Source organism: Panulirus ornatus, chromosome 58 (assembly GCF_036320965.1).
Source record: "Panulirus ornatus isolate Po-2019 chromosome 58, ASM3632096v1, whole genome shotgun sequence".
Lineage (NCBI taxonomy): Eukaryota > Metazoa > Arthropoda > Malacostraca > Decapoda > Palinuridae > Panulirus > Panulirus ornatus.
The window spans coordinates 22,894,652-22,911,547 of record NC_092281.1 but is presented as its reverse complement, the minus strand read 5'-3'; the positions used below and the strand labels follow the sequence as shown (position 1 = coordinate 22,911,547).

The following is a 16,896-nucleotide window of genomic DNA, read 5'->3' as shown; positions in this document are numbered from 1 at the left end:
TCAGTGAAGGGCGTAAATGGGGAGGTGATAACAAGTAGTGGTGATGTGAGAAGGAGATGGAATGAGTATTTTGAAGGTTTGTTGAATGTGTCTGATGACAGAGTGGCAGATATAGGGTGTTTTGGTCGAGGTGGTGTGCAAAGTGAGAGGGTTAGGGAAAATGATTTGGTAAACAGAGAAGAGGTAGTAAAAGCTTTGCGGAAGATGAAAGCCGGCAAGGCAGCAGGTTTGGATGGTATTGCAGTGGAATTTATTAAAAAAGGGGGTGACTGTATTGTTGACTGGTTGGTAAGGTTATTTAATGTATGTATGACTCATGGTGAGGTGCCTGAGGATTGGCGGAATGCGTGCATAGTGCCATTGTACAAAGGCAAAGGGGATAAGAGTGAGTGCTCAAATTACAGAGGTATAAGTTTGTTGAGTATTCCTGGTAAATTATATGGGAGGGTATTGATTGAGAGGGTGAAGGCATGTACAGAGCATCAGATTGGGGAAGAGCAGTGCGGTTTCAGAAGTGGTAGAGGATGTGTGGATCAGGTGTTTGCTTTGAAGAATGTATGTGAGAAATACTTAGAAAAGCAAATGGATTTGTATGTAGCATTTATGGATCTGGAGAAGGCATATGATAGAGTTGATAGAGATGCTCTGTGGAAGGTATTAAGAATATATGGTGTGGGAGGCAAGTTGTTAGAAGCAGTGAAAAGTTTTTATCGAGGATGTAAGGCATGTGTACGTGTAGGAAGAGAGGAAAGTGATTGGTTCTCAGTGAATGTAGGTTTGCGGCAGGGGTGTGTGATGTCTCCATGGTTGTTTAATTTGTTTATGGATGGGGTTGTTAGGGAGGTGAATGCAAGAGTCCTGGAAAGAGGGGCAAGTATGAAGTCTGTTGGGGATGAGAGAGCCTGGGAAGTGAGTCAGTTGTTGTTCGCTGATGATACAGCGCTGGTGGCTGATTCATGTGAGAAACTGCAGAAGCTGGTGACTGAGTTTGGTAAAGTGTGTGGAAGAAGAAAGTTAAGAGTAAATGTGAATAAGAGCAAGGTTATTAGGTACAGTAGGGTTGAGGGTCAAGTCAATTGGGAGGTAAGTTTGAATGGAGAAAAACTGGAGGAAGTGAAGTGTTTTAGATATCTGGGAGTGGATCTGTCAGCGGATGGAACCATGGAAGCGGAAGTGGATCATAGGGTGGGGGAGGGGGCGAAAATTTTGGGAGCCTTGAAAAATGTGTGGAAGTCGAGAACATTATCTCGGAAAGCAAAAATGGGTATGTTTGAAGGAATAGTGGTTCCAACAATGTTGTATGGTTGCGAGGCGTGGGCTATGGATAGAGTTGTGCGCAGGAGGATGGATGTGCTGGAAATGAGATGTTTGAGGACAATGTGTGGTGTGAGGTGGTTTGATCGAGTAAGTAACGTAAGGGTAAGAGAGATGTGTGGAAATAAAAAGAGCGTGGTTTAGAGAGCAGAAGAGGGTGTTTTGAAATGGTTTGGGCACATGGAGAGAATGAGTGAGGAAAGATTGACCAAGAGGATATATGTGTCGGAGGTGGAGGGAACGAGGAGAAGAGGGAGACCAAATTGGAGGTGGAAAGATGGAGTGAAAAAGATTTTGTGTGATCGGGGCCTGAACATGCAGGAGGGTGAAAGGAGGGCAAGGAATAGAGTGAATTGGAGCGATGTGGTATACAGGGGTTGACGTGCTGTCAGTGGAGTGAATCAAGGCATATGAGGCGTCTGGGGTGGACCATGGAAAGCTGTGTAGGTATGTATACACGTGTGTGGACATGTGTATGTACATGTGTATGGGGGGGGGGGTTGGGCCATTTCTTTCGTCTGTTTCCTTGCGCTACCTCGCAGACGCGGGAGACAGCGACAAAGTATAAAAAAAAAAAAAAAAAAAAAAAAAAATGTATATGTCTGTGTATGTCTATATGTATACGTTGAAATGTATAGGTATGTATATGTGCCATTTCCTGCATTAGCGAGGTAGCGTTAATGAGGGAAGACTGAGCCTTTGAGGAAATATCCTCACTTTCCCCCCTCTCTGTTCCTTGTTTGGAAAATTAAAGAGTGAGAGGGGAGGATTTCCAGCTCCCTGCTCCCTCCCCTTTTAGTTGCCTTTTACGACATGCAGGGAATACGTGGGAAGCATTCTTTCTCCCCTAACCCCAGGGATAGAGTTTTGTGGAGCCTGGATGTGGAAAGTGAACTGTGGTTTCTGTGCATTACACTTGACAGCTAGAGACTGAGTGTGGACAAAAGTGGCCTTTGTTGTCTTTTCCTAGTGCTACCTCGTGCACATGCTGGGGAAGGGGTGTGCCATTTCATGTGTGGCAGGGTGGCAGCAGGAATGGATGAAGGCAGCTTGTGTGAATATGTACATGTGTATATATGTCTGAGTATGTATATATATGTATATGTTGAAATGTGTAGGTATGTATATGTGCATGTATGGGCATTTATGTATATACATGTGTATGTGGGTGGGTTGGGCCATTCTTTCATCTGTTTCCTTGCGCTGCCTTGCTAATGTAGGAGACAGCGACAAAGTATAATAAATAGATATACATATATAAGTATAAGCATGTGAAGCATCTGGAGGAAACCATAGAAAGGTCTGTCTGTGGTGCCTAGTTGTGGATAGGGGGAGCTGTGGTTTCAGTGCATTACACATGACAGTTAAGGAATGGTTATGTGAAGAAGTGGCCTTTCTTCATATGTTCTTAGTGCTACCTTGTTAATGCAGGAAACGGCAATCAAGAATTAAAAAAAGTACACACTCACACAAATATAATGGGAAGTGGTTGATTAACTGTGTGATGATAGCATTTCACTGGTAGCAAATTTATGTGAGAAACTGCAAAAGCTTGTGTTTGAGTTTGGGATTATGAGAGAAGAAAGTTGTGTATAAAAGTGAATAAAAGCAAGAGTATTAGGCTTAGCAATGGAGAGAGATTTTGGAGTATGTGTTTGAATAGTGAGAACCTGGAGGAAATTAGGTAATTAGATATTTAGGAGTGAACATGGCTGTAAATTGAACTATGGGCATAAAAGTTAGCCATAGGTTGGGTGAGGGGGCTAAGGTTTTAAACACATTGAGAAGTGTATGGAAAAAAAGGTCACTGTCTCTAAGTACAAATATGGGTAAGTTAAATTGTTAAGTGGTTGTGATGATTTATGGGTGCAAGGCATGAGCCTTACATAAGAGAGTTTGGAACAGATTGTATGTGTTGGAAAATTGAATAAATGAGGACAGTATGTCATGTGAGGTGGTTTGATCAAATATGAAATTATAGGGTAAGAAAGGTGTGATAATAAAAGGAGCATGTATACAAGTGTTGAAGAGAGAGTGTTGATATGTTAGGACACGAAGAGGATGAGCAAGGGACATAGGAAAAGGGGAGAAGCTAAGGTGGAAGTGGAATGATGGCATGAAAGATTATTTGAGGTGTTCGGGCTTGAATTTGCAGGAGAGTTTGAGGCATGTATTGGACAAAGGAAATTGGAGCAATGTCATATACAAGGGGCATAGAGCTCTCACTAGAAATTATGTGAGAATATTGGTATTTATGATAGTTAAATTCATTGTTCTTAGTATTGCAATATGGTATACAAGGGGCATAGAGTTATCAAAAGCAATATAAAAAGAATGTCGACATTTGTGTTGATTGTATCCTTTATCCTTTTATGTCTTTAGCAAAGTCATTCATAATAAGTACATTTATTTCATATTACAGTGATCTAAGGTTTCATCATCTTCATGGCAAGAATGCAAGGATATTGAATGGGGGTTTGACTGCTCAGAGACCAAATGCCCATGGAGAGTTCAATGATGCTATTGTTATCAGCAACCGACAGCTTCATGAAGGAGAAATGTTTGAAGTTATGATTGACAAGATGGTAGATAGATGGTCTGGTTCTTTAGAAGCAGGTAAGACTACAGTTTTTTAATATACTTTTTCAAATGCACATTCCTAAAAGGGCCAAATGGGAAAGGAAGTCATGAGTAAAGAAGGAATAAGATCATATGAGTTATTATTAATGCCTTGTATATGTGGAGCACATTGGCAAGATAGTGCTCTCAAGCCAGATATTGAGTGATATGATGATAACTTTCAAACAAGAGACAGAAAGCTCATAAGGAAAATGGGATGGGTGGAAAGAATCTTGCCCATGTATCTCCTACTTGATGTAGAGGATGACTTCAATACTAATGAAAGAAGCAACAGGAGATGAGCCGTGGGTTTTCCTCTAAGGCTCACTCATCTGCTCCTACTGCTACCTTGCTAATGTGGGAAGTGACAGAAAAGTGTAAAAGAAGAAGCAATATAGGATATTTCTAAAGGAAGCAAAATCGAACTTCTTGTGTTGTATGGTCAGTAATGAAACTGGTAGAAATAAATAAGTTGGAAAGAATACAGAAACAAATGATGAGCAGATTCAGTGGTTGAGAACACGTGAACTACCCTTAGAGGTTGAAGAACTGAACTCTACAAACTAGAAAGCAGAAGGGAGAAATATGTTATAATTTATGCATGGCCGAAAAAAGAGCGCATAAAGAGTAACCACTTATATCAAGCGTCATAGGAAGGAAGATAGAGTGATTCTGGGAACATACCAAAGGTATATTACACAAACATATACAAATGTCTTGCAAAAGAGTTTAAAAAGATTATTAAACGCAGTCACAAAAAACTAAGAAATATGCATGACATTACTGTTGAAACATTCAAAAAACTTGAATCATGGCTGAAGACACTCCCTATTAACCTTCAGAAAGACAGGTATGGAAGAGTGGCAGTTAGAGACATTGTAGTTCAGTAGGTAAGACATGATGAGGGCTTTTTACCAACCCTTCCATTTTGTCAAACTGTTGTCGTAGGTACTCATAGGTAGTTATGTCTTCACATCACCTCATTCCAAACATACCATGTCTGTCTCCCTCCCATCTGACACATTCATCAGTCCTTCAGAATACTCACTCCATCTCTCCCTGTCATCTTTTTTGCTGATAACACTTCTCCATCATTCTCACTTGTGCTTGCATCTGTTCTTTTGTTCTTCTCGCCCTACCCATCCTTTGAAAATATTTTTGTTTTTTCTCTGAAGTTCATTTGTATTCTCTGTCCCCATCTCTCATTTGCCCTCTTTTCAGCTCCTATAACTTCCTCTTGACCTCCAGCAACTTTCTCATGTACTCCCTTCGGTCACCTGCACTTTTTCTCTGCAGGCACCATCCACACACCTCCATTCTTTATGTCACAAATGATGTAACTCATTTTACCACACACTACCATTTCTTAATACTTTCACATCCCATTTTCTGCATGCCACTCACTTTACACTTTACCTGCATATTTAAGCACTGCAATCCGAAATACCTCCCACATCTCTCTCACTTCCCTTGTTTCATTTACTCTAGCCATATGCCATTTTTCACTTGATTTTATGATTATTCCTTTTTAACTTATGTTGTAACCCATTTTGGGCCAGTCAGTGCTGCATAGTTTTTTTCCAGTTTAGTATGTCATCAATTTTTTTTTTTTTCCGCTGTCTCCCGCGTTTGCGAGGTAGCGCAAGGAAACAGACGAAAGAAATGGCCCAACCCACCCCCATACACGTGTATATACATACACGTCCACACACGCAAATATACATACCTACACAGCTTTCCATGGTTTACCCCAGACGCTTCACATGCCCTGATTCAATCCACTGACAGCACGTCAACCCCGGTATACCACATCAATCCAATTCACCCTATTCCTTGCCCTCCTTTCACCCTCCTGCATGTTCAGGCCCCGATCACACAAAATCTTTTTCACTCCATCTTTCCACCTCCAATTTGGTCTCCCACTTCTCCTCGTTCCCTCCACCTCCGACACATATATCCTCTTGGTCAATCTTTCCTCACTCATTCTCTCCATGTGCCCAAACCATTTCAAAACACCCTCCTCTGCTCTCTCAACCACGCTCTTTTTATTTCCACACATCTCTCTTACCCTTACGTTACTTACTCGATCAAACCACCTCACACCACACATTGTCCTCAAACATCTCATTTCCAGCACATCCACCCTCCTGCGCACAACTCTATCCATAGCCCACACCTCGCAACCATACAACATTGTTGGAACCACTATTCCTTCAAACATACCCATTTTTGCTTTCCGAGATAATGTTCTCGACTTCCACACATTCTTCAAGGCTCCCAGGATTTTCGCCCCCTCCCCCACCCTATGATCCACTTCCACTTCCATGGTTCCATCCGCTGCCAGATCCACTCCCAGATATCTAAAACAGTTTACTTCCTCCAGTTTTTCTCCATTCAAACTTACCTCCCAGTTGACTTGACCCTCAACCCTACTGTACCTAATAACCTTGCTCTTATTCACATTTACTCTTAACTTTCTTCTTTCACACACTTTACCAAACTCAGTCACCAGCTTCTGCAGTTTCTCACATGAATCAGCCACCAGTGCTGTATCATCAGCGAACAACAACTGACTCACTTCCCAAGCTCTCTCATCCACAACAGACTTCATACTTGCCCCTCTTTCCAAAACTCTTGCATTCACCTCCCTAACAACCCCATCCATAAACAAATTAAACAACCATGGAGACATCACACACCCCTGCCGCAAACCTACATTCACTGAGAACCAATCACTTTCCTCTCTTCCTACACGTACACATGCCTTACATCCTCGATAAAAACTTTTCACTGCTTCTAACATCTTGCCTCCCAAACCGTATATTCTTAATACCTTCCACAGAGCATCTCTATCAACTCTATCACTTTTCTTGTATGGGAAGATAATTTCTACAAAGCTTCATCCATCCATACATCCTCCTTTTGCATCTTTCACACTTTGACTTGAGATGTTCTTATTTCTTTCTATTTCTGTTATTATACTCTTTATAATACTTCTCACTTTATACAATTGTGCAGATTCTTTGGTTGTTCGTTCCTCTGGTGTATATGCTTCCCTTCATTCTCTTGTACATTACCCTTCTTGCATTTTCTTGTGCACTTGGTAGAAAAAGTGTTTTTCCAAGTGGATGCAATGGGTTTTGAAATAATCAGTATGACATATGTTGTTTCAGTAGGGTTGGTCTCCCGCATTAGTGAGGTAGCGCAAGCAAACAGACGAAAGAATGGCCCAACCCACCCACATACACATGTATATACATACACTTCCACACTCAGCACATATACATACCTATACATCTCACGTATACATATATATACACACATAGACATATACATATGTACACATGTACATAATTCATACTGTCTGCCCTTATTCATTCCCGTTACCACCCCACCACACATGAAATGAAAACCCCCTCCCGCTGCATGTGCGCGAGGTAGCACTGGGAAAAGACAACAAAGTCCACATTCATTCACACTCAGTCTCTTGCTGTCATGTATAATGCACCGAAACCACAGCTCCCTTTCCACATCCAGGCCCTACAAAACTTTCCATGGTTTACCCCAGATGCTTCACATGCCCTGGTTCAATCCATTGACAGCACGTCGACCCCGGTATACCACATCATTCCAATTCACTCTATTCCTTGCACGTCTTTCACCCTCCTGCATGTTCAGGCCCTGATCACTCAGAATCTTTTTCACTCCATCTTTCCACCTCCAATTTGGTCTCCAACTTCTCATTCCCTCCACCTCTGACACATATATCCTCTTTGTCAATCTTTCCTCACTCATTCTCTCCATGTGACCAAACCATTTCAAAACACCCTCTTCTGCTCTCTCAACCACACTCTTTTTATTACCACACATCTCTCTTACCCTTTCATTACTTACTCGATCAAACCACCTCTCACCACATATTGTCCTCGAACATCTCATTTCCAGCACATCCACCCTCTTCCGCACAACTCTATCTATAGCCCACATGTCACAACCATATAACATTGTTGGAACCACTATTCCATCAAACATACCCATTTTTGCTTTCCAAGATAACGTTCTCAACTTCCACACGTTTTTCAACGCTCCCAGAACTTTCGCCCCCTCCCCCACCCTATGATTCACTTCCACTTCCATGGTTCCATCCACTACCAAATCCACTCTCGGATATCTAAAACACTTCATTTCCTCCAGTTTTTCTCCATTCAAACTTACCTCCAAATTGACTTGTCCCTCAACCTTACTGTACTTAATAACCTTGCTCTTATTCATATTTACTCTCAGCTTTCTTCTTTCACACACTTTACCAAACTCAGTCACCAGTTTTTGCAGTTTCTCACGCATCAGCCACCAGCGCTGTATCATCAGCGAACAACAACTGACTCACTTCCCAAGCTCTCTCATCCACAACAGACTGCATACTTGCCCCTCTTTCCAAAACTCTTGCATTTACCTCTGTAACAACCCCATCCATAAACAAATTAAACAACCATGGAGACATCACGCACCCCTGCCGAAAAACCAACATTCACTGAGAACCAATCACTTTCCTCTCTTCCTACATGTACACATGCCTTACACCCTCGATAAAAACTTTTCACTGCTCCTAACAACTTACCTCCCTCATCATTTATTCTTAATACCTTCCACAGAGCATCTTTATCAACACTATCATATGCCTTCTCCAGATCCATAAATGCTACATACAAATCCATTTGCTTTTCTAACTATTTCTCACATACATTTTTCAAAGCAAACACCTGATCGACACATCCTCTACTACTTTTGAAACCACACTGCTCTTCCCCAATCTGATGCTCTGTACATGCCTTCACCCTCTCAATCAATACCCTCCCATATAATTTACCAGGAATACTCAACAAACTTATACCTCTGTAATATGAGCACTTACTCTTATCCTCTTTGCCTTTGTACAAAGGCACTGTGCAAGCATTCCGCCAGTCCTCAGGCACCTCACCATGAGTCATACATACATTAAATAACCTTACCAACCAGTCAACAATACAGTCATCCCCTTTTTTAATAAATTTCACTGTAGTACCATCCAAACCCGCTGCCTTGCCGGCTTTCATCTTCCGCAAAGCTTTTACCACCTCTTCTCCCTAACCCTCTCACTTTGCACACCACCTCGTCCAAAACACCCTATATCTGCCCCTCTATCATCAAACACATTCAACAAACCTTCAAAATACTCACTCTATCTCCTCACATCACCACTACTTGTTATCACCTCCCCGTTATCCTCCTTCACTGATGTTCCCATTTGCTCCCTTGTCTTACGCTCTTTATTTACCTCCTTCCAAAACATCTTTTTATTCTCCCTAAGATTCAATGATACTCTCTCACCCCAACTCTCATTTGCCCTCTTTTTTGTCTCGCACCTTTCTCTTGACCTCCTGCCTCTTTCTTTTATACATCTCCCACTCGTTTGCATTATTTCCCTGCAAAAATCATCCAAATACCTCTCTCTTCTCTTTCACTAATAATCTTACTTCTTAATTCCACCACTCACTGCCCTTCTAATCTGCCCACCTCCCACGCTTCTCATGCGACAAGCATCTTTTGCACAAGCCATCACTGCTTCCCTAAATGCATCCCATTCCTACCCCACTCCCCTTACGTCCTTTGTCCTCACCTTTTTCCATTCTGTACTCAGTCTCTCCTGGTACTTCCTCACACAAGTCTCCTTCCCAAGCTCACTTACTCTCACCACTCTCTTCACCCCAACATTCTCTCTTCTTTTCTGAAAACCTCTACAAATCTTCACCTTCTCCTCCACAAGATAATGATGAGACATCCCTCCAGTTGCACCTCTCAGCACATTGACATCCAAAAGTCTCTTTCGCGTGCCTATCAATTAACATGTAATCCAATAACGGTCTCTGGCCATCTCTCCTACTTACATACGTATACTTATGTATATCTCTCTTTTTAAACCAGGTATTCCCAATCACCAGTCCCTTTTCAACACATAAATATACAAGCTCTTCACCATTTCCATTTACAACACTGAACACCCCATGTACACCAATTATTCCCTCGACTGCCACATTACTCACCTTTGCATTCAAATCATTCATCACTGTAACCCGGTCTCGTGCATCAAAACTACTAACACACTCACTCAGCTGCTCCCAAAACACTTGCCTCTCATTATCTTTCTTCTCTTGCCCAGGTGCATAGGCACCAATAATCACCCATCTCTCTCCATCCTCTTTCAGTATTACCCATATCAATCTAGAGTTTACTTTCTTACACTCTATCACATACTCCCACCACTCCTGTTTCAGGAGTAGTGCCACTTGTTCCCTTGCTCTTGTCCTCTCACTAACCCCTGACTTTACTCCCAAGACATTCCCAAACCACTCTTTCCCTTTACCCTTGAGCTTCGTTTCATTCAGAGCCAAAACATCCAGGTTCTTTTCCTCAAACATATTACATGTCTCTCCTATTTTCTCATCTTGGTTACATCCACACACATTTAGACACCCCAATCTGAGCCTTTGAGGAGGATGAGCACTCCCCACGTGACTCTTTCTTCTGTTTCCCCATTTAGAAAGTTAGAATACAAGAAGGGGAGGGTTTCTAGCCCCCCCGCTCCCGTCCCCTTTAGTCGCCTTCTATGGCACGTGAGGAATGCATGGAAAGTATTCTTTCTCCCCTATCCCCAGGGATTTAATATTTATTTCTATCAGTATATGAAATCAGTTGACAGTTAATAGACAGCCATCGACTAAGGAGGTATATTACCAATAATATCTGCTTAGGTATCAGGAGGGTTAGTGACAGCTGCATAGTGAGCCAGCTCATCATTGGTTGTCAAGTTGCACTCTTCTGACTCAGATAGCTGTCTTTTCCTTCTCCCACACATGAACTGGCATTTTGTCCACAAATATGCAGTCTCTCCTTGTTACACATAACTTGATAACACTGAACTCACACTGCTCATTCTTTGTAACTAGATTTTCCTGTGGTGAGTACTACGTGCCAGCCCTGCCTTTTGGTAAAATGATAGGAGCAATAGATATAGGTAGTAGGTTGGAACATTTACCTAGGAGCATTAGGGAGAAACATTAGATAAAAGTTGCTGGCAGGAACATTAGGCAGGAGCATAAGATAGTAGTAGTCAGTAGGAACATTAGGTATGAGCCTTTGCAAGCACTGTGCTGGACTTGCCTTCTGCCAATGGCCTGTTAAGGGTGAGGTACTAAAGCTTTGCTAAGAAGCAGCACTGGAGTTCACTGGTTACAGAGCCTTTATTGTCGTGGCCTCCCTCTGGAAGAAGTTCTAGAAGGGAACAGGCATCAGAGATATAGATAGAGTGATAGAACATTCACCATGGCAAATGACAGGAAGTGTTGCTAGCAATTGATGCATTACAGTATCATGACAGGGCTACCAGTGTGAGGCCAGAACAATGGGTATTTCCCAGAATCCCTTCAGCCATGCTGTCATATTGTTTCACACAAAAAGTGGTAAAATACCTTTTAAAGTTCCTACATTTCTCTCTGTCCACACTTTTATTCAAGTTGCTTTGATATGTTTTCATTTTCCTTCACAGCTTCCTATGTCTAATCCATCTATATATATCTATATCTCTGATGCTTGTCTGTATCACTCCAGTGATATCCATACCTGTTTCTCCTTACATTAAAATGTTTCCTTCCTTTTATTAACATTGATTTTGCTTTATTTAACTTTCATTTGTTTGTTATCTACCTGTAGGAGTCACTGCTATCCCACCAGAAGAAATAGATTTTCCAAGCACCATGACTGACATTGACTACGACACATGGATGCTTAGTGGATCTTCAGTTATGCGTGATGGTGTGACCATTATGAACAATTACCGTTGTGACTTGGATGCCCTTGCTGTTGGTACTAGGGTGGGAATGATGAGGCATTCAGATGGCTCACTTCATTATTATGTTAATGGAGAGGACCAAGGCATGGCATGTGAAAATTTGCCCCCAGGTATGTCAAAATTCCACTTTTTGAGTGTAAACTATCAAGTTTGCTTCTCTTTATAATTATGCAGTGTCTTCTCATGATCATTCTAGATTTCTTTGATGATAAATGTGATAAGGTTATTGTTATTTCAGTTATTTACTGTATTTATATTTTTGGTATTGTATATGATACAAGTGACAGTTAATTATTACTTCTGTTTGTTATTATTGCTTACTATATTATTATTATTATTATTGTTATTATTATTTATATATGAAATATGATAATATTATCATTATTATTATTATTATTATTATTATTATTATTATTATTATTATTGTTGTTGATTTTTTTTACCATATCTTTAATCATTTCTACAGAAATAAGAATACATATTTTTGGTTTGTTTTTGATATGAATGAGAATATATTGTAGAGAAAAGGCTGAAAATGGTTAAAATGTAGAGAGAAGACTGATATTGGATGAGGTAACAATTTAGTGAGCAAATGTTTTTATATGATAGCCTGTCACTTGTATCCTCAGTTATGTAACTTGTATTATTGCAAGAGATAAAAGATACACGTTATAACAAAAATGTAAGCATAGTAAATCATAATGACAATGAAAATATTGTCTCTTGTATCATATTATTTGGCCTTATACAGGAAAATACCTACTTACATAGCCTGGAACTGACAAGAATCTCGGTGAAGTGGGTACCAGGGTAGATATTAGTTCATGTGGACTTTCTGATCAACTGTGCATATAATCTGGTGTCTCATTTACCCCAATTATTGCTTGTCAGAATGTCGTTAATGACATGTTGCTATCACTTGACTCTCTTTCTTAGAATATAGAGACAAACTCACAAATTGCCAGGGTCTAGTTATCAGTGCAAAAGAGGGGTCAGCTGTAAGATTATCACATTAATACCTAACTCTACATACCTTTTTAATGAACCCAGGTTTGTTTTTGTATATAACACTTTTATGCTTATTTTGTAGCTTCTAAAGAATTAGTGAGAATTTCTGAAAATTTTCTCAACTCTAGTGATCATAAATGAATTTTGTACAGCAGTAATTTATCAGTAGCTAGGAAGGTTCTTGATTGCCGTTTTCCGTGTTAGCAAGGAAGCATCAGAAAACATACGAGGAAAGACACATCCACTCATATACGCACATATATATACATATACACACACATACATACTTTTACATATATTTCTCAACTCTAGTGATCATAAATAGGTTTTGTATGGCAGTAATTCATCAGTATCAAGAAAGGTTCTTGATTGCTGTTTCCTGTGTTAGCAAGGTTTCCTGTGTTAGCAAGGAAGCACCATAAAACAGACAAGAAAAGACACATCCTCTCACAAACACACTTTTTTTTTTCATGGATATTCGCCATTTGCCACGTTAGTGAGGTACCATTAAGAACAAAGGACGGAGCTTAAGAGGGAAATACCCTCACTTGGCCCCCTTCTCTGTTCCTTCTTTTGGAGAAGTAAAACCTACACATACATACATATACATATATGTCCGTACATACATACACATACAGACACACATGTACATATTGACACTTGCTTTCTTTCATCTATTCCCAGTGCCACCCAGCCCCACATGAAATAGCACAAATTGCATGAAGGAAAGTGAAAAAGATAACATTCATTTTCTTCTCTTCCCTCACACCCGATTGCTGCCTCCTGCGTCAGCGAGGTAGCACCAGGAAACAGATGAAGAAAGGCCACACCTGCTCACATATCATTCTCTTGCTGTTATTTGTAATGCACTGAAACCACAGCCCCCCTATCCACTTCCAGGCCCCACAGACTTTTACATGGTTTACCTAGGATGTTTCACATGCTAAGGTTCAGTCCATTGACGGCATGTCGACCCCAGTATACCATATCGTTCCAGTTCACTCTGTTCCATGTACGCCTTTCACCCTCCTGCATGTTTAGGCCTAGATTGCTCAAAATCTTTTTCACTCCATCCTTCCATCTCCAGTTAGGTCTTCTGGTTTTCCTTGCTCCCTCCACTTCTGACTCATATATCCTCTTTGTCAGCCTTTACTCATTCATTCTCTCCATATTTCCAAATCATTTGAACACACCTTCTCCTCTCTCAACCACCCTCATCTTATTCCTGCACATCTCTTACTTTTTCATTAATTACTCAGTCAAACCACTTCACACCACATGTTGTCAAACATTTTATTTCCACCACATCCACCCTCCTCTGCACAACCCGATCTTAAGCCCATGCCTCGCAGCCAAAGAATATTGTTGGAACTACTATTCCTTCAAACATACCCACTTTTGCCCTTGTAAATATCATTCTTTCCACACATTTTTCATATCTCCCAGAACCTTTGCCTTCTCTCTCCCCCACCCTCTGACTCACTTCTCCTTCCATGCTTCCATTCACTGCCAAGTACACTCCCAGATATCAATCTATTTATCTATCTATATGTATTGCTATTATTTTTTTCATACATATTTGCCGTTTCCCACATTAGCGAGGTAGTGTTAAGAACAGAGGACAGGCCCACTTCTCTGTTCCTTCTTTCGGAAAAGTAAAAATTGGAGTGGAGGATTTCCAGCCCCCCACTCCCTCCCCTTTTAGTCACCTTATACAACACGAAGGGAATACATGGGAAGTATTCTTTCTTCACTAACCCTAGGGTTTTTTTATTAATATTATTATCATTATTATTATTTATTATTTTTTAATTATACTTTGTCACTGTCTTCTGCGTTAGCGAGGTAGCGCAAGGAAACAGATGAGAGAATGGCCCAACCCACCCACATACATATGTATATACACACACGCCCACACACGCTCATATACATACCTATACATTTTAATGTATACATACATATACATACACAGACATATACGTATATGCACATGTACATATTCATGCCCGCTGCCTTCATCCATTCCTGTCACCACCCCACCACACATGAAACTGCACCCCCCCCCCTAGCCCCGTGCTCGGCGAGGTAGCGCTAGGAAAAGACAACAAAGGCCACATTCGTTCACACTCAGTCTCTAGCTGTCATGTGTAATGCACCAAAGTCACAGCTCCCTTTCCACATCCAGGCCCCACAATGCTTTCCATGGTTTACCCCAGACACTTTACATGCCCTGGTTCAATCCATTGACAGCACGTCAACCCCGGTATACCACATCATTCCAGTGCACTCTATTCCTTGCACGCCTTTCACCCTCCTGTATGTTCAGGCCCCGATCGCTCAAAATCTTTTTCACTCGATCTTTTCACCTCCAATTTGGTCTCCCACTTCTTATCGTTCCCTCCACCTCTGACACATATATCCTCTTTGTCAATCTTTCTTCACTCATTCTCTCCATGTGACCATGTGCTCTCTGAACCACGCTCTATATTACCACACATCTCTCTTGCCCTTTCATTACTTACTCGATCAAACTACCTTACACCACATATTGTCCTCAAACATCTCATTTCCAACACATCCACCCTCCTCTGCACAACCCTATCTATAGCCCATGCCTCACAAACATGTAACATTGTTGGAACCACTATTCCTTCAAACATACCCATTTTTGCTCTCCAAGATAACGTTCTCACCTTCCGCACATTCTTCACCACTCCCAGAACCTTCGCCCCCTCCCCCACTCTGTGACTCACTTTCGCTTCCATGGTTCCATCCGCTGCCAAATTCACTCCCAGATATCTAAAACATTTCACTTCCTCCAATTTTTCTCCCTTCAAACTTACCTCTCATTTGACTTGTCCCTCAACCCTACTGAACTTAATAACCTTTCTCATATTCACATTTACTCTCAGCTTTCTTGTTTCATACACTTTACCAAATTGTCACCAGCTTCTGCAGTTTCTCACCTGAATCAGCCACCAATGCTGTATCATCAGCAAACAACAACTGACTCACTTCCCAAGCCCTCTCTTCAACAGCAGACTGCATACTTGCCCCTCTCTCTAAAACTCTTGCATTCACCTCCCTAACAACCCCATCCATAAACAAATTTAACAACCATGGAGACATCATGTACCCCTGCCACAAACCAACATTCACTGAGAACCATTTTTTTCCTCTCTTCCAACTCGTACACATGCCTTGCATCGTTGATAAAAACTTTTCACTGCTTTCTAGCAACTTGCCTCCTACACCATATACTCTTGATACCTTCCACAGAGCATCTCTGTCAGCTCTATCATATGCCTTCTCCAGATCCATAAATGCTACATACAAATCTATTTGTTTTTCTAAGTATTCCTCACATACATTTTTCAAAGCAAACACCTGATCCACACATCCTCTACCATTTTTGAAACCACACTGCTCTTCCCCAATCTGATGCTCTGTACATGCCTTCACCCTCTCAATCAATACCCTCCCATATAATATCCCAGGAATACTCAACAAACTTATACCTCTGTAATTTGAACAGTTACCTTTATCCCATTTCCCTTTGTACAGTGGCACTATGCAAGCATTCTGCCAATCCTCAGACACTTCACCATGAACCATATATACAGTCAACAACACAGTCACCCCCTTTTTTTTGATAAATTCCACAGCAATACCATCCAAACCCACTGCCTTGCCAGCTTTCATCTTTTGCAAAGCTTTCACTACCTCTTCTCAGTTTACCAAACCATTCTCCCTAACCCTCTCACTTTGCACACCACCTCGACCAAAACACCCTATATCTGCCACTCTGTCACGAAACACATTCAACAAACCTTCAAAACTCACTCCATCTCCTTCTTACCTTACCACTTCTTGTTATTACCTCTCACCCTAACTCTCATTTGCCCTCTTTTTCATCTCTTGCACCTTTCTCTTGACCTCTTGCCTCTGTTTTTTATACATCCTCCAGTCATTTGCACTATTTCCCTGCAAAAATCATCCAAATGCCTCACTCTTCTCTTTCACTAACAGTCTTACTTCTTCATTCCACCACTCACTACCCTTTGTAATCT

General features: G+C 41.1%; 1 protein-coding gene across 3 annotated transcripts in view; it reads left to right on the top strand.

Moving 5' to 3' along the window:
* The window catches only part of Neurl4 (neuralized E3 ubiquitin protein ligase 4), a 508,598-nt gene that overhangs the window by 386,245 nt on the left and 105,457 nt on the right, over positions 1 to 16,896 (top strand). For all 3 annotated transcript variants that reach the window (XM_071695559.1, XM_071695560.1, XM_071695561.1), the window contains 2 exons: positions 3,737 to 3,930; positions 11,680 to 11,928. In XM_071695559.1, the coding sequence (XP_071551660.1) occupies positions 3,737 to 3,930; positions 11,680 to 11,928 (443 nt within the window). The remainder of the gene's footprint in view (positions 1 to 3,736; positions 3,931 to 11,679; positions 11,929 to 16,896) is intronic.